This window comes from Simochromis diagramma, unplaced genomic scaffold (genome assembly GCF_900408965.1).
Source record: "Simochromis diagramma unplaced genomic scaffold, fSimDia1.1 OVJJ01000557.1, whole genome shotgun sequence".
NCBI classification, from domain to species: domain Eukaryota; kingdom Metazoa; phylum Chordata; class Actinopteri; order Cichliformes; family Cichlidae; genus Simochromis; species Simochromis diagramma.
The window spans coordinates 891,017-918,473 of record NW_024387156.1 but is presented as its reverse complement, the minus strand read 5'-3'; the positions used below and the strand labels follow the sequence as shown (position 1 = coordinate 918,473).

General features: G+C 44.1%; 1 protein-coding gene and 1 long non-coding RNA gene across 3 annotated transcripts; one reads left to right on the top strand and one right to left on the bottom strand.

Moving 5' to 3' along the window:
• Positions 1-1,713: 1,713 nt before the first annotated feature.
• Positions 1,714-27,457, bottom strand: kiaa0930 (KIAA0930 ortholog). Of its 2 annotated transcripts, none has more exons than XM_040048274.1 (10): positions 27,103-27,457; positions 13,839-13,987; positions 11,533-11,637; positions 11,370-11,447; positions 11,169-11,270; positions 10,661-10,801; positions 10,248-10,436; positions 6,121-6,280; positions 5,290-5,445; positions 1,714-4,981 (listed from the first exon to the last, which is right to left on the bottom strand). In XM_040048274.1, exons 1-10 carry the CDS (start codon positions 27,245-27,247, stop codon positions 4,941-4,943), a joined length of 1,266 nt encoding a protein of 421 aa, XP_039904208.1. In that variant the 5' UTR covers positions 27,248-27,457; the 3' UTR covers positions 1,714-4,940. The 2 variants fall into 2 exon arrangements, with proteins under 2 accessions (XP_039904208.1, XP_039904207.1); XM_040048273.1 differs by lacking the exon at positions 27,103-27,457 and adding an exon at positions 23,624-24,410.
• On the top strand, positions 6,219-13,441 carry LOC120744151. The gene is made up of 2 exons (XR_005698308.1): positions 6,219-6,297; positions 12,915-13,441. It is a non-coding gene; the product is annotated as an uncharacterized LOC120744151 (long non-coding RNA).

Here is a 27,457-nt window from a genome sequence, read left to right as displayed (position 1 = left end):
GCCAACATCAGGAGGTAAAACTGCACGAAGTATCTTCTCGCCCGACAAGCAACCCAGACTCTGCCTTTAACACGTGAACATGAGGTAACACTTTCATGCTCATTCTTAAAGTTTTAGAAAACTCTTGCACTCACCTCATTTTAGTGCAGTGATTTATTGAAGTGTAGAAACAAAAATGTAAAATACAGAATATAAGGCAAAAACAGTTTTGAACTATTTTAACGAGTTTTGATGCAAGTACCTTTATTCTTCAGTCTGAACTTCGTCATCTCTGCGTCTGCAGGATATGATCTCCAGGCTTCACAGCTCTTCCTTGGATAATTCTGTTTTACATAGAAACACAGAACTATCAGGTGTGTTTTTACTGCACTGGCAGTGTGTTTGGGATCATTGTGATGTTGCTGCTGATCAGATGTGTGTATGTTCATAATTCATCAGTTTTAATAAAGATCACCTGATGACCTGTACATACTGAAAATGATTTCGATCCATCTCTCCATCAGAAGTTTTCCTCTGATTTTCAGTCCAGTTGTGTCATTTTCATAAGTCCACCTTTCCCTGACACTTTGTCTTTTGTTTGTTTTTGTCCTCCATTTGTCCAGTTTACTCAGCTTTTAAGGACAGTGCACATCATGTATTGTTTTCAGTTTGCTGGTGCAGAAATATTATGTCAAAGTGTTGTTTGATATTTTAATCTAAACCAGTGTTTCCCAACCTTTTGGAACCACGGCACATATTTCACATTAACAAAAAAAATAAATAATAATAATCACACGGCACACCACCAAACAAAAATGTCACAAAAAGCATATTGATCATTTTTCCCTGCGCACCAGCAGAATCGGATCGATTTCTCCCCAGTATACCATTTTTGCTTTCTTGTGACCACTACTCATGCTATGGGCTTATCTGGGTTGGAATTTTCTCCAGGACCTTTTTTTTCCCCCAAAATATTTATCTATTGCTATTACGCCCTGCGTTGTCGCACTCACTATGTAATTTCTTTGTCGCCTGTTTTACTGGCAGTTTGCAACCCATTTAATTAGAGCAGGTAGTTGTACTGCCCTCTAGTGGAAGAGAATGTAGTTGTTCTGCCCATTACTCACACCGGTCACTTAAGAATCAGGTGGAACCAGATAATCTTCCACTGCATTTCATTTGGCAAACAGTGATCTAAACAAATGAGTCGTCTATTTCGTGTAGACACGTGAGTGAAAGGTCAGCGTTGTGTTTTAACACAAACACACTCCTGTGAACACTGTCGAGTACAAGACCTGGAAAAGCCGCCAGTGTCCAAAGAACTTTGAAAGACCTTCAGGAAGACAAATGTAAAGAAACAGGCAGTGGTTCAAGACTTCTGCACACTACAGTTCCAGTGGTGGATGTTAACATGGCCAGTTGAGGTTGGTGTGTGTACAGTAATCCCTGTGATCCAAGGCTTCTAAGACAGTTTTTTTTCTACTTTTGGAAGGAAAGTGTTTTTTTGTTATTTATTTTGGTGCCCTCATTACTACAGCCACACCTGGTCCTCGGCAGGCTTCCAAAAGCTGGTCAACCAGAAAAAACAGCTTTTGCAGAGGGTGTATTTAAAGGGGGAGGACCTAACACAGCATGTTTACACTGAAGGACTTCACCACAGCTCAGTGTAACTGTAGTAAGTCCACCTTAATGACCTGTGACTGTGGGGCTGAATTCAGACGACTTGACATTGAGGCGTTTTTCTGCTAATGTGTATTTCAGTAAATAAATGCAGGAGAATGTACAGAGAGTCTGGAAACAGAAGAAGAGACAGAAACATGCACATTAAGTGTGTCTGTGTACAAAAGCTGTGATGGAAGCATGAACACGTCAACAGAAAGTTTAACAAACTGCTTCCAAAAAGGCTGTAAAAGCGTTTTACAGTGCAAACCGTCACAGTCCGTCAAACGTCTCTCACTTAAAGCGCTTGTTAATCAGCGTGGATACATTCAGCTGGAGATCTATAAACTACATCAAAAACACTGACACAAAGAAAAAGGTGCAATACGACACGGAGGAAAACACTCTGAGCGACGATGGCTTCATCTGAGAGCAAACCAATACTGATGACATCTGATCAATAACACCAACAGCTGATCTGACTCCACCCTCAAACCTGAAAACACCAGGTGTTTGTAGTACAGCGTACATGCAAATCATTAAAACCTCAAAGTGTATTCTCGAAAAAAATTTTTTTCCAATATCTAAAACTAATTTTAATAATGTAAGATGATAACATTACATCATTTTATCACAAACTTTGGATCAGAGTTGGAGTTTTTTCTCAAGGTACGACTTACTTTAAAAACAGATTCATTTTTCTTTGAAATTTTAGAGTAAAATTGATTTCACTTTTAGGAGGTTACTGAGATTTTCTCCATTCAGGAGGTAAAAGCAGTTTTCTTTAAATAAATGCCCTTAAAACTAAAATTTTTACTTACCTAGACTCAGTTCAATTTTAGCCCCCCTCCCCTCCTTACAGTGTTGAATTTGTTCCAGTTTTCTTAAAACATTTCTCAGCTGTAACTTTTTCCAACAAGATTAAGTTTTCACAGGAAACATAAAAAAAAGGAGTCGCTGTGAGTCACACAGAGTCATTCTGATTCTGGTGTTCTGATGATGCAGGTGACGCTTCGAAGCCTGGGCTGGTTGGTGTGTCTAAAACGTCTCACAGGTGAGTTTAAAGAAACAGGAAGTGAAAAGAGGAGATGTTACACACACAGTCAGTGTGTTTAAGGCTTCGGGAGCTCAGAGGGACAAAAACCGGGAGTCACTTTAACATCAACAGCCGGCTGCTTCAGTTTCTTTTGTTCCCTTAAAGTTTCGTCTGGAACTTCAGCAGTTTTTCAAGTCTCGTCCAGTTTCAGCCGCAGGTTTGAAAATAAATCTGTAAAAAGTAAAAGCTGGTTTTTATAAGCTGCTTTTTTTCTTTTACCTTTTTTCGCTTTAGTGAGTCGACGTGAAAAGTCGACGGCAGAGTTTCATCATCACAAGAAAAAGTGATTTCGTATAAAGACGAGGACACGAGGACGGGGTCAAATACTGAATCATGGTTCAACAAGTCCTACTGAAATGATCCCAAACTGAACATGTCATCATAATTAAAGCTGTATCTGTATTCAAACTCGTTTTAATTTGAACTTTAAAGTAAACTCAAAGATTTTGGACTTAAAATTTTAATTTTAGTCAAGTATTTAAATACTGAAATAATTTTGTGCAACAATTCATGAACTGCAATTTTACAATAAGTTTTATTTTTTAAAACTGAATATTTTAATGAGCTTAATGAGATAATTCAACACAAAGAAAACTCATGGCACAAACTTGTGAAAAATCTTAAGTTCTAAAGTTCTTTTTAAAAAATTTCCTTCAGCGCTGACGATAAATGCTAGTATTAAAAACACTTGTCATAAAGTTACCATTAAATGTTATAGACTGGTTGCTTTCAATCATACGTACATACAGATAAAAGTTAAAACTATTTAGTGAATACTCTGGAGTGTTGGAATAAAATATGAGAATTTCTTCATCAGGATTACTCAACGTTAGCGTTTATGATGTTGCACCAGTTAAAATAATTCAAGATTTCTCTCAAAATGACTTTAATAGATTCTCGTTTTGTTAGTTGGAAATTTTCTGTAAATTCAGTTTTATTCATATAATCACAACAAAAGTCGCCTCCAAGTTTTTCACACTGGAAGGTAAGACAAAAGTACAAATTTGTGAAAAACGCAGATATAATAACTTACATTTATAGTTTCACATCTTAAACTTATAAAATTCATTATATACAAAGAAATTAACAACGCACAAGATGAAGGTGGGTCTTCAGCATCAGAACTGTATTTTCTGTATTTTTGGTTCATTAGAACACATTTACTCAGAAAATCCAACATGAAGCGAGTAGTGTTTAAATAAAGAGTTTTAGGTTTTAGTGTCTGAAGGACTCGTTTTACTGTTTGCTGATCTTAGTGAATGACTGAGGTCTGAGTCATTTTGAGAGAAATCTTAAGCTGAAAATGTAATTATTCTTTAGATACATTTTCTTTGAGAAGGGAAAACTTTCAACATAATGAACAAAAATGATTATTTTTATAATACCTTTTCCTGTTAAAATCTTTGATGTCTGATAATAAAATTCAACAACAAATATGAATAAATATGAAATATTTCATGTTTTCTCTACAAAAACAGGGGGAAAACTTGAATAAGTGTTGTGAAAATGTGGGTCATGTCTTTGTTGAAAAAAATTATCATTCTTAGAATTATTTTTAAAATTTTTGTCTTTAGTTATAATCCTGTAAAATGATTATGACAGAATCCTTAACTGACTGTGTCATGTGACACATATCACATGTCGTTTGGTTTAAACTGTGAACTCAGAGAAGTGAAAATATTCTGATAGTGAAGCTGCAATTGTACAGGTTGGTGTTTTATTCTGAAGTGAAGCGACCACTTCCTGTATGAGTCAGGTGGATTTGACCCCGCCGTTTCCTCTCACACAATCACTGTGACCCAGAATTTCCCCCGTGGTGGAGTTTAAACAAGAAGTCCACAGCGAGCCGAACAGGAAGTAGGAGGCGGTCTCTAAAAGCTCGACCTTTAGTCAAGGCGTCTGTGAGAAAAGCAGCAGGTATTTACAGACAAAAACATTCTTCGCTCTCATTTCCGGTCAGTTCACGCAGAGGTCATGTGATCCTGACTCCGGGCCCATTTCCGTGGAGATGGCCGCAGGAACCGAAAGAGTCGGAGGCACTTCTCGGATGGCTGGTTTGTTCGTCGTCCCTCTGACGCCGTTTCTGCGTCTCCGGTTGAAGCGGCTGTTTGGTTGCGGGTCTCGGTCAGAACACCGGGGGCGCTGCTGTTGTCTCGGTGGCCTGATGCAGGAGGCACTTCGTAGTGATGCTTTGAGTCCAGCTATGCTATGTCATCAGGATCGGCTTCTGCCTCACCTCCAGGATGTCTGAAACACACAGACACAATAAATAACAGAGCGCGCACAATCCATCAGTGATCATCAGCACACATCTGCTGTCACTGACAACACAAAACACTGTCAATGATCTCCTGCTGGGCAATGAAAGACAAACATGATCCTGCAGATTATCCAAAGGCAGGTTTTATCCTTTATCCCTCAATAGAATCAATATTATGAATTAATGAGACCTAAAATAAATTTAAAATGTCATTCTTTACTTCCTGCAGTTCCCGCAGTCTCCCTGCAGAGGGTAGTAGGGCACTGTGGTGCTGTGTGAGTGTGAGACCTCTGACCTGTGGTGATGCGGTGCAGTGGCAGGGTGACGTAGGTCAGGTGTGAGTACAGCAGGAAATAATCCTCTGCCCGGTTCAGTTTGAGCCACGAGCCGACCAATGAGCGCCCGGTGCCCGACAGCGAGCGCGAGCGGAGGTTTGTGGTGGTGTGAAGATCTGAACACAAAAAAAAAAAAAAAAAAAATTGAAAAAAATGTTATTAATAAACCATTTTTTGTAATGCTCTTAAATGTTTTACAGAGTAAATTAAAGATTTTTGCCCACTGAGGGTTAAAATTCAGCTTTAAGTAAAACCAGAACATGTCATGGCGCCATTTTACACTTACTGTCATTAAATTCTCCAGCTGGGTTTCTTACAGAGGAGCAGGAAGTTTGCTTACTGGAGGTTCAAAGATGATCAGATATCATAGTGGCTCTGACCATAAATCATGCCAACATTTGATCGGGTAGCGTTTTTTTCCCCATAACCGACCAAGCAACATCCAGGAACCCAAAGTCTGAATTCCAGGACGAGTTTAGTTTACTGAGCCACAACCGCACAGGTTACATTTAATTAACTTTACTGATCTGTTTTGAGAACTCTAGGTAGCTAGTTTGTGACACATTCATGTTTCTGGATCTTTGATTACTTCAGGGGGAAAAGGAGATTTTGAACCTGCTGCTGAGAACTGCTGTATATTAGAAACGACTGTTTAATGATCTTTTATTAATGTTGTGTTATCACAAAGAGACTCACAGCTAACCTGATTAATAAACTGAATTAATTCAGGAACACTTTACCCACACTTGTGGTGAGCGTCTCAGGAATGAGGCAGAAGTGCCAGTCTTTACCTTCATCTTCCTCCTCCCTGAAGAACTCCTCGCTGTCGTTGGCAGAGTGAGACTTCTTCATCTCAGCGATCCGGTTTCGAGGCATCTTGCGCCTCAGAGACGGCGAGAAGAAGGAGGGGCGGTTCTTCTCCGGGGTCGGAGGCGTGCTGAACGATGTCACCTGAGGAAGGACAGCAGGTTAGAGTCCACACAGGAAGTAAGATTTAATCACATGTCACCGAGACCTCGTTATACAGAAGTGAGACGGGGAGGCAGAAGAGATGTTTCACTGGCCGAAATCCTCAGTTTCATTTTATTCGTTTGCAATCCAACCTTAAATTCCCGATGTATTGTAAGTGTACGGCTGGTGACCAGAGCAGGGACACGAAATTCTCTAAAACCCAAACTGTTTGTCTTGTTGGGAAGTTTCACATTAATAAAGTGAGTCACATACAGAGATCGGAACCATCGATCGAGACATTTACAAGCCCCAAAGGAGCAAATGTTTGGTTTTTTGTTTGTTTTTAAAAACAGGGGCATAAATAAACCCAAGAGGAGGGGCTCAAAGAAGGTTTCATAAAGGATGGCATCATCAGCAAAAAAGTATACTTTGTGTTCAGCTGTAAAGTCTATATATGAATTGGCAAGAATACCAGAGGCGCAAAACACCAGCTACTGGTAGACAGAACAGTCAGCCGAGACTGCAAGACCAGACTGACCAACCTGTGCACTGCCTGGATTGATTACAAGAAGGCCTATGACTCAATGCCCCACAGCTGGATACTGGAATGCCTAGAATTGTACAAGATCAATGGGACCCTAAGAGCCTTCATCAGGAACTCAATGGGGATGTGGCGTACAACACTAGAGGCCAACTCCAAGCCCATAGCACAAGTCACCATCAAGTGCGGGATCTACCAAGGAGATGCTCTGTCCCCACTGCTGTTCTGCATAGGCCTGAACCCCCTCAGTGAGATCATTAACAAGACTGGCTACGGATACCGACTACGGAACGGAGCAGTTGTCAGCCACCTCCTGTACATGGATGACATCAAGCTGTATGCCAAGAGTGAACGAGACATCGATTCACTGATCCACACTACCAGGCTATACAGCAATGACATTGGAATGTCGTTCGGACTGGAGAAGTGTAGTCGGATGGTAACAAAAAGAGGGAAGGTAGTCAGAACTGAGGGGATTGAACTACCAGAAGGCAACATTGCAGACATAGAGGACAGTTACAAGTACCTGGGGATCCCGCAGGCGAATGGGAACCATGAAGAGGCCGCTAGAAAAGCTGCAACCACCAAGTACCTGCAGAGGGTCAGGCAAGTCCTGAGGAGTCAGCTGAATGGTAAGAACAAGATCCGGGCCATCAACACGTACGCCCTGCCCGTGATCAGGTACCCTGCTGGGGTAATAGGCTGGCCAAAAGGAGGAGATAGAAGCCACTGACATAAAGACAAGAAAGCTCCTTACCATGCATGGAGGGTTTCACCCCAAGTCCAGCACCCTGAGGCTGTACGCTAAGCGGAAGGAAGGGGGCCGGGGACTGGTGAGTGTCAGCACCACAGTCCAGGATGAGACAACGAACATCCAAGAATACATTGGGAAGATGGCCCCAACTGACCGAGTGCTCAGTGAATACCTCAGGCAGCAGAAACCCAAGAAAGAGGAGGGAGACGAGGAACCATCATGGAAGGACAGGCCCCTGCACGGTATGTACCACCGGCAGATAGAGGAGGTGGCTGATATCCAGAAATCCTACCAGTGGCTGGACAAAGCTGGACTGAAAGACAGCACAGAGGCACTAATCATGGCAGCACAAGAACAAGCTCTGAGTACAAGATCCATAGAGGCTGGGGTCTATCACACCAGGCAAGACCCCAGGTGCAGGCTGTGTAAAGATGCCCCAGAGACAATCCAGCACATAACAGCAGGGTGCAAGATGCTAGCAGGCAAGGCATACATGGAACGCCATAACCAAGTGGCCGGCATAGTGTACAGGAACATCTGTGCCGAGTATAACCTGGAAGTCCCGAGGTCAAAATGGGAGATGCCCTCAAGGGTGGTGGAGAATGACCAAGCTAAGATCCTGTGGGACTTCCAGATACAGACGGACAAAATGGTGGTGGCTAACCAACCGGACATAGTGGTGGTAGACAAACAGAAGAAGACGGCCGTAGTGATCGATGTAGCGGTTCCGAATGACAGCAATATCAGGAAGAAGGAACACGAGAAGCTGGAGAAATACCAAGGGCTCAGAGAAGAGCTCGAGAGGATGTGGAGGGTGAAGGTAACGGTGGTCCCCGTGGTAATCGGAGCACTAGGTGCAGTGACTCCCAAGCTAGGAGAGTGGCTCCAGCAGATCCCGGGAATAACATCGGAGATCTCTGTCCAGAAGAGCGCAGTCCTGGGAACAGCTAAGATACTGCGCAGGACCCTCAAGCTCCCAGGCCTCTGGTAGAGGACCCGAGCGTGAAGGATAAACCGCCCACAGGGGCGTGCTGGGTGTTATATATATATATATATATATATATATATATATATATATATATATATCAGAAGGCCTAATGTCGAACCCTGAGGGACATCTTACTCTGTAACAGCAGAGAAATTTGGCCTTTTCAGGAACAACATTGTGGATTACATATTTAATAAAACATCACAGAAGTCTAGGCTTTTCTGTCTGTGGTCCACAGGTGATCAGTGGTTTAATCTGCTGATTGTGCATCATTGTCCTGCTGGTGATGGTGGGATGATATGCAGCTTGTATTACAGAGACACAAGCCAACCTGAGCTAAAATTAATTAGCAATTAACTGTGTAAATATCCTAAAATGCACACCTGACCAGCACCAGATTCTTTGGTAATGAGGAGAAAGTTTAGCTGGAAATCAGCTGAAACGTTTTCTTCTACATCTCTGTGTGATGTCCTGATGTTCAGAGAGCTTCCTGTTGGAACGTCGGGCAGTTTGAAGTTTATTTGTGGGGAAGAGCTGCTCCAATTAAGCAGAGTAAATTTATTCCTTCAGCTCTCCCATCGCTCCTGTCCTTGTTTCAGTAAACACCGTCACATCCTTTGGTTTTTTTGGTTCATGTGAAGTTATTTTTTTAAATTATTGTTCAGATCAATAATCAAAGAGTGGATTCATGCTGAGCTCTCCTTCCAGCAGACGTCTCTGTGAGAGACACATCCGGCTGTTAAATGATGCACAGTCAGTCCAGCTGCATGTATTATTGATCTCGACCTGATTTCGTCTGAGCAGAGCTTCGTGCCGTTCGCTCGACTCACTTCCTGAGTTTTGGGGTTTTCTGTTCTACTTCTCAAAGATCTCGGACACAGAAGTGAAACCACACCAGTGGTTGCCCGAGCCGAGCAGGTTTTCATCACAGTTATAGCTCTGTGATGGAGATGAGCTTCAGGTGAAGACCTTCAGATTTCATTTAAGAGGTTAAACTGAAACATTTAATTAGCTGCTGAGGGATTACAGTCCTCTGTTGTAACTGGACAATTCAATCAAAACCCTTTTAATGCACAGATGTGGAGAGATGTGGGCTGTTCATTCACTTTTCTTTTTAATGTAAGCAGGAACAAAGGCCTGGACATGATTACAAAAGTGTCCAAGGAACTCTGATAGCAGTAAAACAGACTGTTATAAAAGAGGATGGATTGATTTTATGCAGAATGATCCTTTTATCACAACATAAAGCTAAGCGTACCATATCCAGCTCTACTGTAAAGAGGTTTTATAGAGCAAGCACAGGCTTCAGTACAAGGTTCAAACTGTTTATCGGCCTCAGGGATGAAAGTGAGATCAGACTTCAGCAGCTCAAAAAGCAATTTAACTGAAACTCCACCTGCAGTGTTGTTCTGTGGTGGATGATCACACGAGCCTCTCTGTGGTAACTCAGATTTCAACCTAATCACAGCTGGTCTCATCCTCTGAAGAAATACTCGGTTTGAGACATAAAGCAGTCCCCGTCCTCTCCACAGAGTATTACAGTAAAGTGCTTACGTTCAGTCACATTTGAGGTCATGAACACAGCTGTTCAAAAACAAAACCTTCAAATCTGTTGTGGAGACATTCAGAGGAGAAAAATGAAAAATCTCAGGACCGAATATTTAAACTGCATCTTCTCCCTCACCCTCTCGTGCATGGGTGAGACCTGGTCCTCCTCGGTGCCGCAGGGGGAGGTGTTGCCAGTCGGCACCCTGCTGACGGCCATCTCGGCGTGACCTTTGCCCTGCGGCCCCTTCATCCTCACAAACTCCATGTTGTTGTACTTGTAGAAGCCGAAAGACATCCGCTGGGCCATCTTAGCAGCAACGCTCACCTGAAACACGACACGGACGTCAAACTGCTGACAGTTGATTGACCCATCACACCTGAGAGCTTCAGAGTCTGCAGGTGTTCTTAGCCCAAGTGTCAAGACTTCATAAATGTGAGCATGCTAAATGAGAACACATTCACACTCCTGTAGCATGTTTCTGCTAGTGTAGTGCAGGTGTTCATGTGTGCAGGTGTTCATGTGTGCAGGTGTACGCTCTGGCCTCTAACCCGGTTGTCGTAGACCTTCTTGAGCGCCTCGTAGCGGATCGAGCCCTGGAAGATGACGCCCTGGAAGGTGTTGCTCTTGTCGCTCGCCACCAGCTCCACGCACACCATCTCGCCCTCACCCACCGTCATGTCACTGAACACCTGCACAAACAGAAGGTCACATGACTTCACCTGCAAATGTCCCGTGTCTTTCTGTGCGGCAGCAGAAACAGCGTCTCGTGACTGTGGTCAGCAGCGTTTCCCTTGCCTTGGAGGATCATCGGTTTCTGTCCCAGCGCGAACTCTGCTGCTTGTGGCAGTAAAAACGCTGCACTTGTGCACAAGCTCGTTTTCAAATGGGCCGAGAGCTTTTAGTCACACTTCATCAACTAATCTGCGCACCAACCAGGAGCTGATTTCAGTCACCGCCCTCACTCCTCCCCCACCTCCCCTCCTCAGTGTGACAGCACTGTGAGCTCAGAGACGTTTCACCACAGAAGCTCTGCACGAGCTCAAAACATCCTTTTACCTCCTCAAAGTTGTCGATCATGAAGAAGATGTTGGGGTAGCTCATCTTGGACTCCTCCCCTTTGCTGTCCATGGCATGTTTACTCGGAGATGCGAACACTTCCTGTGAGCACAGGAGGGGGAAATAAAATGGGACAAATCACGGGTGGGATGAGAGAAGGTTGGTGGCTTCATCAGCTCGAGCTGCTGCAGAGCAGCCTACCTGACATTTCTTCTTGTGGATGTGGATATCTCCTGCGTCTGAGCGCGTGCAGACGGCGCACGTCACCACATAGTCCAGCTGGAAGAGGGTGCAGGATTCAGGTTAGTGAGGACAACAAAAAACAGTTTAAAAGATTCTTTTTTTAAACTTTACTGCTCTGCACCTTCTGAAGGATGAGGTTCAGGTAGACGCTCTCCTCCCAGTCGATGTCGGGGTCACCAAGGCCCGGAAGCTTCTTTGAGTCCCTCCTGTAGACCTCCACCTCCACCTGAAACACAGCACAAAGCCTCCATCAGCACCATGTCTGAACACACTTACCATCAGACTCAGCTCCTTCAACCTTACTTCCTCCCAGATTCCCTCTCCTACTTCCTCTTTTTCCCCCATCCATCCCGCCTATACACATACTTCCTTCCTTCCTCCACTGTTTCCTTGCCCACTTGGTGAATTTCTCTGGTCTTGAGGGAAATACAAGTTTTCCACAAGCCAGCCTTCATATCACTCAGAAACCATTTAGAGCGTAGGAGCGGTTGTCATGGTTTCCCTGTGAAGCGCTTGTGTGTGTGTGTGGTTTTTATGTGGCCTCAGATCCTCCTGCTTTGACGAACTGAAACTGAAAAAGTGACGCTGATTCAGCAAAAACACGAAGCTCATTTCAGGTCAAATGACTCTAGTTTTCCAGTGTGTGTGTGTGTGTGTGTGTGTGTGTGTGTGTGTGTGTGTGTGTGTGTGTGTGTGTGTGTGTGTGTGTGTGTGTTGCAGGAGATTATGATCCTGATTTCACAGCAATGCAAACTTCATGAACATTTTCTGACCTGAACGATGAAGCAAACGCATCACAGCAGTGTGACCCGCTTTACGGCAGCTGCCATTTTGATTTCACATCTTAAACCAGGTGCAGCTTCTTCAGTTTGATGTCATGAACCATTTCTGGTCCAGATGTTCAGTCTGACATCACGCAAACTCCAAGGGTTAAAGCGATTGAAGCTCCAGGCGTCCATCAGAGAACATGAAACCAATGAAGAAGAACCAAAACCCGCAAATCCTCCAAAGGTCAAATCACACGTCACACACACACTGATGCCAGCTGAAAGATCACCCGGAATGCACTTTTTGAATGATCAGAAGCAGAGGAGCTGGTGTCTGCTGCAGGTTGTTCACACTCACAGCTGGTTAAACTTACAAATGCTGGAAAAAAGTTCCTGAGCTTAAATAAGTTTTCCCTGGAAACATTACAAATGTGAAAGAGAAAGGTTCCCAGAGCCGTTTCTGCTCTGGGACAGGAAGCAGAGACCTGGACACAGCAGGGGGATGAAGGACGAACAGAGCCTGAGCTTATAAAATATAATTATGACGACCAGAGATGAAGAGCAGGACGAGGCTGAGATTTAGGGCATCATGAGAAATCTGCAGGTTTAAACGTTTGATCAGAAAGACAAAAACTAAAATGATAATAAGTTAATCTCAGATTAATTTCAGTTACTGAGACTAATGCTTCTGTCTCATCAGCTGGTTCCATTGTTTTTCTGATCTGCTCTTCTTCAGGTTCTGTTCCTGTGACTGAAGCTGGATTCTTCAGAGGACAGAGTGATGGGAAGCTGATGGCTGCTGTCGCTGCCGATCATCTCGCCAGCTGTTATGGCGTCTGCTGTCTGTATCGTCTGATCTGCTGTTAGTCTGACTGACAGCCACGAACGCTGCAGTAAAAATGAACCACACTGTCCACCTGCGGGCGAAGCCGCTCTGCTGCAGACTCAGATAAATCTAATCATCAGATCTGTCAAAGGCCAGAGCCACGGAGGAAAGTGTGAGCACCTCAGAGAGCAGGAAGTCCTCTGGGGTCTTTTCAGGGTTGATTGTGGGAAAGATGTAACCACTCTGGGTCGGTGCTTTGGATAACCGAGCCAACGTCTCAGCGGTTAAAGTTTAGTTCTCTGATTTTCCTTTTTTCTGTCACATATTCTGCTCCTGTGGTGGACAAACTATCATAACCACATCCAAAATTTGCAATATGTCATTTAATGGGCCAAAAACTCACAGGTCAGGTGCACCGAAGGTAAAAAAAAAACAAAAAACTACAAATAAATAAAGGAGACGCAGGAAAGGGTCTGAAAAACTCTGCATTTTCACAATAAAAGTAGTAGGAAAGCTCAGGGCAAGGGAGCGATGGTGGGTCAAAGTCTCCCTCTGAATGATCCTCACATGAACACCAACGTTACACAACCACTGCAGCTCACAGGGAGCCTGAACATGGTTTATTTTAATACTGCTCCACATCCAGACCAGCAAGCCATCTATTATTCACCAACAGAGACACAAATGCAGCCTCACATCCATCATGTCTCACCGCCTCATTCACGTTTCTCTGAAACCTTTTATTTTGAAATCCTGGCCCTCAGGCTCTGCTGGTGCTCTGCAAATGTCTGAAACGTGAGCGATGATGACTCTTTACATCAAGTGTCATGTCACCTTCTTGCCCTCGCTGTTGTCGGCGCTGACGTAGGAGAGCTTCCGGCGGACGTAGAACAGCATGTCGTCCTGTCGCGGCGCCCACTTCTCCATAAAGTACGTGGAAAACATCCAGGTCCAGAAAACGATGCGGTCATCTTTAAAACAGCCTGCAGAGACAAGAAACACGAGGTCAAAACAACAAGTCAGCACGAGAATTCAGTTTAAAGCAGCTTCATTTTTAAACAGTCTGTGGAACAATTTCTGAGTAAATGACTGGGATGGATTAGACATGACTGTCTGAGCATGCTTGCTGGCGCACACCACATAATCGTCCCGACGCCATTAATGACCAAATTTTACTGAATTAACTCCATGTTTTATTCAATGTTACTGAAACTATCGCGACTCATGAGGAGGGTGTTTACGTGTTTTCCCATCAACGTTTATGGGACCAGAAGCCTTTAGGCAATCGTTGCCCCTGGTGCAGAATGCAGATTTAAGACCTAGAAGCTACGTCCATCCTTTACTTTTCTTGTTGCTTTGTTGTACACATGTATGGAATGGGCATCTTCCTGTTCTTTCCTTTCACAGTAAAAGTACTTGACATATGCGTGACTGCCCAACAAAAACCACTTTGACAGGATTCACGTTCCTTACTGTTGTGGGTGTTCCTGACTGTTAAGAGCTGCAGTGTGTAGTCAAGTACTGTACATACACCATTTTTCTCCACTTACGGTCCGAGTCCGGCAGTTAGAAAAAAGCCGACAGTTTATTTCATGCACATATTGCTCTCTCATGATATTTGCATAGCATTATCTAATTGGCTAACAGCTGTCACCAACTGTGACATGACAGATGTTTCAAACGTTGAATAACTAAATAAATGAATACATTTTGGTGCTGTGTGACATCACAGCGTTTAAAACGAAGGAAAGGCGAGACTACAGAAGCCTGAAACACGTCCAGTGATTCCTACCTTACACTTACAGAGTGATCGGCTGCTCGAGGAAAAAAATATTTGTTCTTCAACTGCTAACAAAATCTGGCCTCAGTTCAAGCTTCTTTATAAATTTTGGCCTTTCAGAGGAACAAAAACAGAAAAAGGGAAGAAACTATTCGGCAACAAGAGTTCCTTCAGCAAAAATACATGCATGAGCATTTATTTACTCATATCGAGGAACATAACAGACAGCCGTGACAGTTCAGTCATTTTTAATCCAACATCAGCACCGATCTTACTGGTCTATGGACAGAATCCAGCAGCTGCTGATGTCAAGCAGCACACAACTGGTATTTAGGACAGCAGTGCTCCTCAGAGGTTTAAACTAACCTGCAGCCACGGGAAACAATCAGATGATTAATTAACCAAACATCCAGGTTCAAGGTCTGCACTTCAATAAAAGCTTTAACTACAACTGTGACATCACGAAATCTGAAACTGTTCCACAAAAATTAAATATTAAAATAACCTTTTTCATTCAGACGGGCTTCAAAAACCCGAGCACTGACACTAAACCTGGACTTAAACGTTTCAAAGGCCTTTCCCTGTGAATATGGTGTCAGTGAGTGTTTAATGTCTGAAAGCAGCTCAGAGGAAGTGTGCTTTGTTCACACTGTCTCTAAAATCTATTATTCCATTATTCAGCTCCAGCTTTTGTTCAGATCCAGTTATTTCTTCCTTATGACCAATAAAATCAGCTCATGCATTATTCACAGGCTGCTGGATTACTACACACGCTTTTATTTTGAAGGATCAAACAGGGCCGAGTGTGAGAGGATACAGACACCAATCGATTTCATACTGATGCTCTGTGTTTCACTCGGTATCGACCCCCTGTCCTCCGTCACCCCGGGTTCTTTGCTACCTTTTTACAGGCCGGAGGCACCTGCCTTGTTGCTTAGCAACAGTTGTCAGGCAGTTGCCAGAGAATGACTCTGCATTGAATTAAACTTCCTGCGAGAGCTTCTCTTGCAGATAAACCTGGAGAGCAGCAGGAGAAGGTCAGCGGGTCAGACGGCTGAACCGGAGCCAATTAAGATTCACGCTCATTAGAGTTTTTGCTAATTTTGATTTAATTAAAGAAAACTGGTGAACTTTGATTCCTCACACAGTTTAACATGTTTTAAATTAAACACATCAATGCTGAGCTCTGTGTGTGTGTGTGTTTGGATGTTTGTGGGGTTGTTCCTGTCTGTGACTGGCTCTTGTTGAGTTGGACTCTTTGTGGACCACGAAGTCACTGTGACACCACGCCACATTTAGAAGCCTCGGCGTTTGCATTTTAGCTGCTAACGTTTTGTGTTTTGGTGTCAGAAGTTATTTCTGACACCAGAAGCACAGAAAAGATCAGACGCCATCTAGGGAGGATCAGAAAGACAAACTCAACAACATTGTTATCCCCTATGTTGCCGGTTTATCAGAAAAACTCAAGTCTTCTTCAAGCATCACATCCCAGTGTACTTCAGACCCAGCTACACACTCAGACAAAAACTGACTCATCCCAAAGACAAAACTCCTAAACACAAACTTAGCAACGTAGAGCATGCTGTACAGTGTAGCGAGGAATGCCCAGACCTCTACATTGGAGAGACCAAACAGCCACTTCACAAATACATGACACAACATAGAAGAGCCAACTCGACGGGACAAGACTCAGCGGTCCATCTGCATCTAAAGGACAAAGGTCACTCTTTCAAGGATGCCAATGTTCACATCTTGGACAGAGTACAGATGGTTTGAAAGATGAGTGAAAGAAGCCATCTATGTACACTGTGAACGACAATCTTTGAACAGAGGCGGTGGCTTACGACACCAACTGTCTGCCATCTATAATCCAGTTTTGAGATCCTTGAGGCTCCAACAGCACAAACACGATCCAGAGGGCCAGTTCAGTGACTCCAATTAGCTGAGGTGGAGCCTAGCAGACAGCTAGCAGCTCCAGCCATCTGTGTCACCATCCACCCAGTCAGTTAAAGAGGCCACGCCCCTAATCATGCAAACTTTAAGCCCTAATACAAGTTATATTTGTCTCTGACTCCTGATATTACAGTCTCAGATAAACAATTACAATCTTCCTCTTTTCTAATAAATAACACTTTGTCATCTGCAAATAGTGACAGTTTTCTTACTATTCCTCTCTTTTACTTCCTCTTTATTCCTTGGCAAAAGTTGTTGTGAAGCTGGAACTTCTCTCTAGAAACCAAAACAGTTTGTGCATCAGGGTGTAAACATCTTTATTTCTGCTGTAAAAGTTTTAACACAGCTGTCCGCAGTTATTTTTTTAGCCTGTTTAATGTTTAATTACCTTCTGCTATAAATATATCTATATTGTCTATTTTACCTCCCATCTGTTTAAAAAGTCCCCCTCTCTAAAGATCAGATCAGACTTTAAGATTTTATTCTGTTTCTAGATTTTATAAGTAGCCTTTTATTTTCTTTTGCTGTATATCCAATTAAAATTAAAATCGAATTCTAAATATTCTAAGATCAGTACAAAGTTAAAGGAGAGACAGCATGACGAGGAGTAACCAAACCACATGATGTGGGTATAAAGCCCTTCCATGATGGTGTATTGGCATTTCATTAAATTTCACAGATATTAAATGAATTAGTTTAACTCTGTCGGTCCAGGAGGATAAACTTCGTTTGCTTTGATTTGTTCAGGCTTTAATTTAATTTGAGATGAAGATGAAACCAGAGTAATTGTACAAACACTTCTTATGGGTTTAATTTAGAGTGACTGAGAGGACGAGTCTGAATAAACCTGCAAATAAATGAATACTTATCACTGGTTCTGGTAGGTAAATACAATTTTTTTTTTTTTTTTTTTTTTTAAAATGGTACTTCTCATAAATAAACATCTCATAAAGAACTGACATTAGGGCGATCGTGGCTCAAGAGTTGGGAGTTCGCCTTGTAATCGGAAGGCTGCCGGTTCGAGCCATGGCTCGGACAGTCTCGATCGTTGTGTCCTTGGGCAAGACACTTCACCCGTTGCCTACTGGTGGTGGTCAGAGGGCCCGGTGGCGCCAGTGTCCGGCAGCCTCGCCTCTGTCAGTGCGTCCCAGGGTGGCTGTGACTACAATGTAGCTTGCTATCACCAGTGTATGAATGTGTGTGTGAATGGGTGGATGACTGGATATGTAAAGCGCTTTGGGGTCCTTAGGGACTAGTAAAGCGCTATATAAATACAGGCCATTACTGCAGAAGTAATTAAGCTTCTCTGATGACAAGCACCCCAAGGTCTTGTTGTCTAGCCTCTCCGAATTACTCATGTTTAACTCTGCACTCCTATAAAAGGACTAAGACTTCCTCTGTGGTGTTAGTACCCGATGTCAGCAGTCATTATTCAGAGTTTACAGCTGAAACTCAAGTGTGTGAATTAATGTTTAGGCTGCTGCTTAAAGCTGTTCACATTTCACACAAGTCAACACCTCCGAGCTAAGGCAGCAGCCAGGCAGAACCGCTGGCTGTAGAAAGGAAGTGACCTCTGGCCTTCATCCAGTCACGCTTGGCATGAGGGATGTTTTCCCCAGACAGGGGGTGAGTCAGTGAACACGACCTGCTGGCAACCCGAGCAGAAGAAGCTCCAAAGAGCAACAGGAAGCACTGAACCAGCCAAAAGAAATCCTTAACTCAGGCTCCAATATCAGGTAACTACAGTCAGAGTAATGACTCAGTAACTTTAAACCATGCCTCACAGCCAGCATAGTTTATTAAACCTCAGCATCTCATACTTGACCATCAGTCCTTTAATTTCTGGTACTTTAAAACGGCAGCTCTGCAGAAAGGACAAACCACATTCTTCCAGGGTTTTGATGATGGTGCAGCGTCAACTGTTGCCACACCTTGTGTTGTTGCCTGTTGTTTTAATCATATGTGAACACCAAACAGCCCAGATTTTGCATTTAGGATCCACCTATCATGCCAGAGGTGTAGCAGTTTACCAATATCCTTAAATATCCTCGGAGTATTCGCTGTGAAACTCTGGAACCCAGACGACTGTGTTTGGGATAACTCTAGAAATCCGAAAGGTTCCTAAAACAAACAAACAAACAATTTTTATATATATATATATATATATATATATATATATATATATATATATATATATATATATATGCCAGTAGACATGGTTCACGCCTACTGGCTAAAGAAGCTGACTGCACTCCACGAGCGTCTGGCAGCACAAATGAACCAGCTGCTAGTTAACGAGAGACACCCGGAATGGCTAACCGAAGGTCGGACGGTCCTGATCCCCAAGGACCCCAAGAAGGGACCGGTCCCCTCCAACTACCGACCAATAACCTGCCTCAGTACTACATGGAAGCTCCTGTCAGGCATCATATCGGCTAAGATGAACAGGCACATGGGTCAATACATGAGCGGGACACAGAAAGGAATTGGCAAGAATACCAAAGGCGCAAAACACCAGCTACTGGTAGACAGAACAGTCAGCCGAGACTGCAAGACCAGACTGACCAACCTGTGCACTGCCTGGATTGATTACAAGAAGGCCTATGACTCAATGCCCCACAGCTGGATACTGGAATGCCTAGAATTGTACAAGATCAATGGGACCCTAAGAGCCTTCATCAGGAACTCAATGGGGATGTGGCGTACAACACTAGAGGCCAACTCCAAGCCCATAGCACAAGTCACCATCAAGTGCGGGATCTACCAAGGAGATGCTCTGTCCCCACTGCTGTTCTGCATAGGCCTGAACCCCCTCAGTGAGATCATTAACAAGACTGGCTACGGATACCGACTACGGAACGGAGCAGTTGTCAGCCACCTCCTGTACATGGATGACATCAAGCTGTATGCCAAGAGTGAACGAGACATCGATTCACTGATCCACACTACCAGGCTATACAGCAATGACATTGGAATGTCGTTCGGACTGGAGAAGTGTAGTCGGATGGTAACAAAGAGAGGGAAGGTAGTCAGAACTGAGGGGATTGAACTACCAGAAGGCAACATTGCAGACATAGAGGACAGTTACAAGTACCTGGGGATCCCACAGGCGAATGGGAACCATGAAGAGGCCGCTAGAAAGGCTGCAACCACCAAGTACCTGCAGAGGGTCAGGCAAGTCCTGAGGAGTCAGCTGAATGGTAAGAACAAGATCCGGGCCATCAACACGTACGCCCTGCCCGTGATCAGGTACCCTGCTGGGGTAATAGGCTGGCCAAAGGAGGAGATAGAAGCCACTGACATAAAGACAAGAAAGCTCCTTACCATGCATGGAGGGTTTCACCCCAAGTCCAGCACCCTGAGGCTGTACGCTAAGCGGAAGGAAGGGGGCCGGGGACTGGTGAGTGTCAGCACCACAGTCCAGGATGAGACAACGAACATCCAAGAATACATTGGGAAGATGGCCCCAACTGACCGAGTGCTCAGTGAATACCTCAGGCAGCAGAAACCCAAGAAAGAGGAGGGAGACGAGGAACCATCATGGAAGGACAGGCCCCTGCACGGTATGTACCACCGGCAGATAGAGGAGGTGGCTGATATCCAGAAATCCTACCAGTGGCTGGACAAAGCTGGACTGAAAGACAGCACAGAGGCACTAATCATGGCAGCACAAGAACAAGCTCTGAGCACAAGATCCATAGAGGCTGGGGTCTATCACACCAGGCAAGACCCCAGGTGCAGGCTGTGTAAAGATGCCCCAGAGACAATCCAGCACATAACAGCAGGGTGCAAGATGCTAGCAGGCAAAGCATACATGGAACGCCATAACCAGGTGGCCGGCATAGTGTACAGGAACATCTGTGCCGAGTATAACCTGGAAGTCCCGAGGTCAAAATGGGAGATGCCCCCAAGGGTGGTGGAGAATGACCGAGCTAAGATCCTGTGGGACTTCCAGATACAGACGGACAAAATGGTGGTGGCTAACCAACCGGACATAGTGGTGGCAGACAAACAGAAGAAGACGGCCGTAGTGATCGATGTAGCGGTTCCGAATGACAGCAATATCAGGAAGAAGGAACACGAGAAGCTGGAGAAATACCAAGGGCTCAGAGAAGAGCTCGAGAGGATGTGGAGGGTGAAGGTAACGGTGGTCCCCGTGGTAATCGGAGCACTAGGTGCGGTGACTCCCAAGCTAGGCGAGTGGCTCCAGCAGATCCCGGGAATAACATCAGAGATCTCTGTCCAGAAGAGCGCAGTCCTGGGAACAGCTAAGATACTGCGCAGGACCCTCAAGCTCCCAGGCCTCTGGTAGAGGACCCGAGCTTGAAGGATAAACCGCCCGCAGGGGCGTGCTGGGTGTTATATATATATATATATATATATATATATATATATATATATATATATATATATATATATATATATCTCATCTGAGAGAGCAAACCCTGAACCACTGAAAACCTGAACAGAGACCAATAAAGGCTCCATACAACCTCGTAGTGACTCCAACAATACCTAAACCACAGGTGTCGAACTCCAGGCCTCGAGGGCCGGTGTCCTGCATGTTTTAGACGTGTCCTTGATCCAACACAGCTGATTTAAATGGTGAAATTATCACCTCAACATGTCTTGAAGTTCTCCAGAAGCCTGGTAATGAACTAATAATTTGATTCAGGTGTGTTGAAATGGGGTGATATCTAAAACCTGCGGGACACCAGCCCTCGAGGCCTGGAGTTCGACACCCCTGACCTAAACTATACCAAAGGCCTCCTACAAGAGAACTTGAACCACATATAGACCTAAAGGAAGCACCTACATTTTCTCTAGAACTCCTAAAACTACCTATTGAATCGCATTTATAATTAGAGCCAAAGGATTCTTCAAACCTCCCTAATGGCAACTCAAACCTTCTTTCTTGCCGCTGGAACCAACAAAAGTTCAGGATATACGAGATCAGCCTAGTTATGGTCAGATGCAGAAGACTGAACCAATGGTTCAGATCAGGAATGATAATGACCACTAAATGTTTTAGAAGACCAATGCTGCGACACCACATAACATGCCACTAAAATACCACTCCAACCACCCAAAGAATGGCCAAACTTACCCAGAGAGCCCTCAGCTCTCTTTAAATCCCACTAAAAAGTTGTTTTTTTCCCCTCGGTGTGATAATTGTTTGTCCAAAAAAAGGTTTCTCCTGTAAATGAGATATTGGGGTCTTCAACAACTTCTCATGGCATATGTCGATGACCCTGCTGAGTCCCATATGAACCACTTCTGCTGACATGATCATGAAAATCACTAGCTACCACGCATGTCATACTAAGCAGTCCGCATAATCGATTAGATCAAGTCTTTCATGAAAAGATTTTATGACAGAAACTGTGACCATGTCTGAGTGTGACATAACCCCACTTGCAGATCCCTGAAATCACAGCTTCACACTGCAACGAAGGTGAAGATGATGACGTCATGAACCAGAGAACAGTAAAAAAAAAAAAAAAAAAAAAAAAAAAAAAAAAAAAAATCATCCCGTGAAGGCTCACTGTAATGTATGAATTACATTCAAGGAAATGTATTCTGATGTGAGTCGAGGATGAGTCAGCCTTGATGTGCTGAACAGTGTCATTTAGTTTAAACTCACCCAGGTATCTTGTTGTATCTTGTTATAATGTCACCTGGGCTTCAGAGTGTTGTTTAAAGGTGTTAAAGGCTCACAGCTGACTGAAGCAGAGTACAGTTCTGCAGGAGCCTCTGGGACGTTGATAAAAGTCCGGCTCTATTTATAGCTGCATATGCCATTTTAAAAATACATCAACTGTGTTATGAAGCCCGGCGCACTATCACTCATCATCTGAGGAAAGTGAGCTGAATCACCCCAAATCTCTCTGCAGCAGTGGGTAGAAATATCATGAGCCGTGGTAGGCCTGCTGCATTTTTCATGACAGTTATATAATCCTGTGTGATGTGCTTTCGAAGCTCCAGTGACCTGGATGAAAGGATGAACAAAGTGCACGCACCAGCACCGAATGAACCAGCGAGACTCTCTGCAACGCCTGAGCCACTGAGGCCAAACGTCTGAAAGTGCTTCGTAATTAAGCTCCAATGAACTTAAAGAAAAATGCAAATACTCACACCTACAACCTTTGACTGGCCAGCGCTCATTCTGCTCTGATACAATCTGCATGTCACAGATGTTGTACAGCAGCTGAGAGAGCGTTGGCGTACCATCCAGCTGAGCATCAGTATGACGACCACAAAGCTGACTTTGACGTGATGAAGCCAACACAGCTAAGCTTAGCTTCCTCTCCAACATTGGAGGCAAACCCAAAGCTGGGAGGAAATATTTGGAATATTAAATTAAAAGGTTACACAGACTGTGCTTTAAATATAATCAACATGTTCTTTCTGAGCGCACTGAGGGTCACTAAAGTCACAGTGGTAAGGAACGTTTCCAGTGTCACACTTGTGTTTGCAGACACACTGAGTGAAACTCCAGCTACACGAGACCGCAGCAATCTTCTACTGACCAAAGCAGCCACAGGGAGGTTTGTTTTGCTGTCACCCTCGCTGAAACCAGCCAGTGACCTCAAGCAACCACTCACCAACGATCTGGGAAATACAGAGTTTTAAAGCAAGGCTCGGGAATAAATACAGGATTATTTTAAACTGTGAATCATGCAAAGCTACTCTGAAAATCATCCAAACAGGTCTGATATTACTTTTTGTTAAACAAATTACAAAAACCTTTGTCTATAAGTTCAAAGTTTACAGTCTTACATAAATTAAAGCTAAAAACCAATCGGCTAAATAAACGCAGCACTGAGATGTTTGCATTCGCTTATTAAAGGAAATAGACGGTAACAACTGGTCCTGTACATTAAACCTTTACAGTCTGGCTCCAACAGTCCACTCCAGACAGACTGTACACAGCTTGGAGGCCTCCTGCTGTGACGTCCTGCGGTCACACACATATGTGCACGTAGACACAAACTGGAGCACTTCAACCACCTCTGCCCGGACTCGGACTGCGGCCTCATTAGCAGGATTTGTAATAATTTGTCAGCAGAGAGCGAGTCACGGTCAGATCGGCGGTAACTCTGCACCACAGTTCCTGAAGAGCAGATCTCAGACGATCGATGGACGCTCTCACCGTTAGCGTCAGCGTGAAAGCTGCGCTGATGTCAGAGTATTTACAGCAGGAGGTAATTAAAGCTAAATCATTCATGTTCATCTCTCTGCCTCGCCTGACTGCCGCTTCACTGCCTCAGCGAGTATTTATAGTTCAGACCGTGAATTCTCAAATAAGAGCTCGTATTCAAATTATACGAGCCGCCACCAACCGATAAAAACCACCGAGGCGGTCTAATCGCCCTCCATGTTTTTCTATTTTCTATCAAACTTTCAACAGCTGTGTTTATTCAGGTGTGGATGCAGAATAATAGTCACACCCAGAGTTCTGAGCTGCTCATTAACCTAGCAGAGGTGCTGCCGGAGCTGACATCATGCCACTTGTCACCACACACAGACCTCACCTGTGTGGACTGCCCAGGTGGAGCTTTGCCCCAAGAGCTATGCTAGCTGCAATGGATTTATGCTCTTATTTTGAAAGTTCAGCCGCTATCCTCAGCTCGCCTTTCCCCTTCCTCTCCCGTGTTTTCATTCAGCTGACTCTCCAGAGAGCCTCTCCGCCCACGGTCTGATAGTGATGGCTCAGCGGCGAGCTGGAGGACGTTTCCCCAACATGGAGGAGGGAGGCAGCTGGTTATCATTTCCTGTGAAGAGCTTGGTAAGTGAAATATCTGAAGCATGTTCAGCTCATGGTTTATCATAAAAGCTAAAATAAAATAAATTCTTACTGTGTAAATGAGCAAAAACAGAACTGTAAGCACATCCCTTAGGCTTTTAATGTGAAAAACCTCAGTTTCCTTATTGAGTCAGCTGTCGTGATTGTCAGCTGTGTGTGAGCTTATATACTCACCATGCTTGCTTTTAGCGACATCACCAGGTTTTTGCGTCTGAGAGACTAATTCGAGTTATTCTGTGATCAGAGCAAAGACCTGAGTCACTGTCGGATCAGACCTGAGTCACCACCAGCCGCCTGCAGAGGAGCATCCAAGGACACGACAGAGTCTGCATGAAGAAACAGGAGCACCTCCAGCCCCGCTGCACAGTCTTTACCGTTAAATATTGCCCTGTGTGACACCACAGGGGTGCGTGTGTGTGATACTGCAGGTGTCACACACACGCTGTGACGTATCCACAGACTCCTCTTCTCTACGATATTTAAGTTATCGATCGATTAGTCTGGAAACCTGCTCTTATTCAGAAAAAAATAGATCTGTGTCACTGTAAACTAATCCAGACTCTATTAAAAAATTAGCTCAGTTTAAATAATTGTGTTTGTGGCCTTAAATATAAAACTAACACAGACTGACTTTCTCTCCTTGAGTTCAGCTAATAAACGATCCACTGTATTATAAAACCGTCGTTATAATGAAGTTGAAGCCACAGCCTTGAGGAACACGTAAAGTCAAACTGCATCAACTGGTTTCATTATTATTTAAGTTGAGGATGTTTCATGTGATCAATACTCGAAGACCCAATGTTTAGTTTACGATACTGTGCAAAAGTCTTGAGCCAAAACTCATTATATTTTGCTTTTAAGGAGTCAAGAGTTTCTGTGAATTTTTAAAGTGGTCTTAAACAGCAGTACAAGTTCTTCTTTGGACACTGGCTGCTTTTTCACTTCTTTTCAGTCCAGTCCTCGTACCAGAGCATTTCCATAGGATTGTGTTTGTTAATCCTCTGAACTCTGACCTGTGAATCATTCAAACATGAAAAGGCTCAAAATTCAAAGATGAACCAGTGCTGTATCTGCACATGATGGCCACCTGAGCAACGAATTATTTAATCATGTCTTTTATTACCAGATGATCCCTGAAACACTTCATTTCTTTAGTTCTGTTAAAGAAATGAGAATGTGCCAAAGATAAAACAGGTTAACATAAATACGATTTTTGTACTAACAAGGTGATTTTCAAAGAGCTGAAGACCTAGATTATCTCAGCGTGGTGTGTCCTAAAAAAATAGAATATATATATAAAAAAATTTTTTTTTTTTTTTATTTATTTATTTATTTTTTTTAAAAAGAAGGAAAAGTGGACAAGTGAAGGACAAAAGAAGAAGAGTGAGGCCTAAAAACCATCTACAGCAGATGATCAGAATCTGAAAAGACCCAAGACCGGGCTCATCTCTGTAATGACAGGAGGAAATAATGTGGTCAGACCACAGATCAGCTTTCAAGCTCATCAGATTTGTACAAACTCTGATTTCTATTTAGTTTAATACAGTGGAAAAGAAAGAAAGAAATGAGGCCTGGCTCAAGACTGTATGATGACACGAAGCAGAGGTAGCACTGCAGTGTCTGACATTTGCTCTGCTCCTGGTGATGACAGTGAAGCTGCTGTGATGAAGTCATGTGCTGTGAACAGAGCTTCATTGATTTATCCATCAGAACAAATGAGCAGGAGAAACAGGCGGAGCGGTGCTCCAACGATGTTGGCGGCAAACGCAGGCCGGAGCAAAGATCAACTTTCATTTTTATTTTCAACGAGGCTCGTGACGAGGACCGGGCGACAAGGCAGTCACGAGGACTCGACACAATCCTCGCAAAAAAGAGAAACATAGAGATGGAGGATCCACGGCAGCTGATGTCATTACAGGAGACATTCAGGTCCTCCTCAGAAAACAGATTTCTGACCTTTGTGGAGCTCAGAGTTTAGAAAATTAACCATAAATGTCATTACATTATGTCAGTTATTATTTTTACTGATCCAAGCTGCCTTCAGATCATAATCACTCCAACATTTTGGGGCTTTTATTCTGCTGTAAAGTTGGACATTTGTTCACTGCTGGAGCCTCTGGTGGACACTAGAGGACCTGCAATTTCTTATTTAACATTGACAGTTATTTACTGTATTTTTAAAACTCCACTGTGCGCCGTGGCTCTAAGCCCGAACCCTGTTTGAACAGCATGTGCATTTTTAGACATTTTTGGTTAACTAAAAAACCTTTTCACACCTGTCTTTAGTTTTTAGTTTAAAGAAATGTCCACCAATGCTTAAACATGGAAACATCTGCTGGGTTAGAAAGCAAGGAGAGCACTGTGTTTGGGTCTTCACGGGGTCCCAACACCAGAGTGCAGCCCCGGGGGCCTTCAGCAGATAGATCCGGCCCTGCTCCAAAGTAAACCAGACCCACAGATAAATGAGAGCCAGCCTGAAACACATCAGAGGGCTCATCCCTGCTCACGGGAGTTCAGGTGCTGCCTGTGTGGATACGAAGAAGCACGCAGACACTCACCGATGCCGCTGATCTCCTGTCGGCTGTTCAGGCGGCTCCTCTCGTCCGCGATGGCCTTCAGCATCTGCTGCAGGGATCCGTCCAGCTCCCCGTTCTCCTCCTCCGCGGGCCCGACAGCCTTACACAAACCGGGGAAGGACGCCATCTCCGAGCTGGGATCATGACAGTCCGAGCTAACAGCTTCCGACGGCACCGGCTCACGGCTATCGGACGAGAATAAGCCCCCGGCTCTCCTCCTGATTTACCCCGGAACGACTGTCTCTTCGCGGCGCAAAGGAGCCGCCGGAGGTCGGGACCGGCGAGCTTTGCTAAGGTGCCCGAAAAAAGCACAGACAGGTCGGACTGCTGAGGGAGA

Coding starts and splice junctions, on each gene's coding strand:
- kiaa0930 (XM_040048273.1), bottom strand. CDS start 23,777: ATGAGGCCGCAGTCCGAGTCCGGGCAGAGGTGGTTGAAGTGCTCCAGT. Junction 10,802..11,168: donor TGATCGACAACTTTGAGGAG/GTAAAAGGATGT, acceptor CTGTTTGTGCAG/GTGTTCAGTGACATGACGGT. Junction 6,281..10,247: donor TCTCACCCATGCACGAGAGG/GTGAGGGAGAAG, acceptor GTCCTTCCTCAG/GTGACATCGTTCAGCACGCC.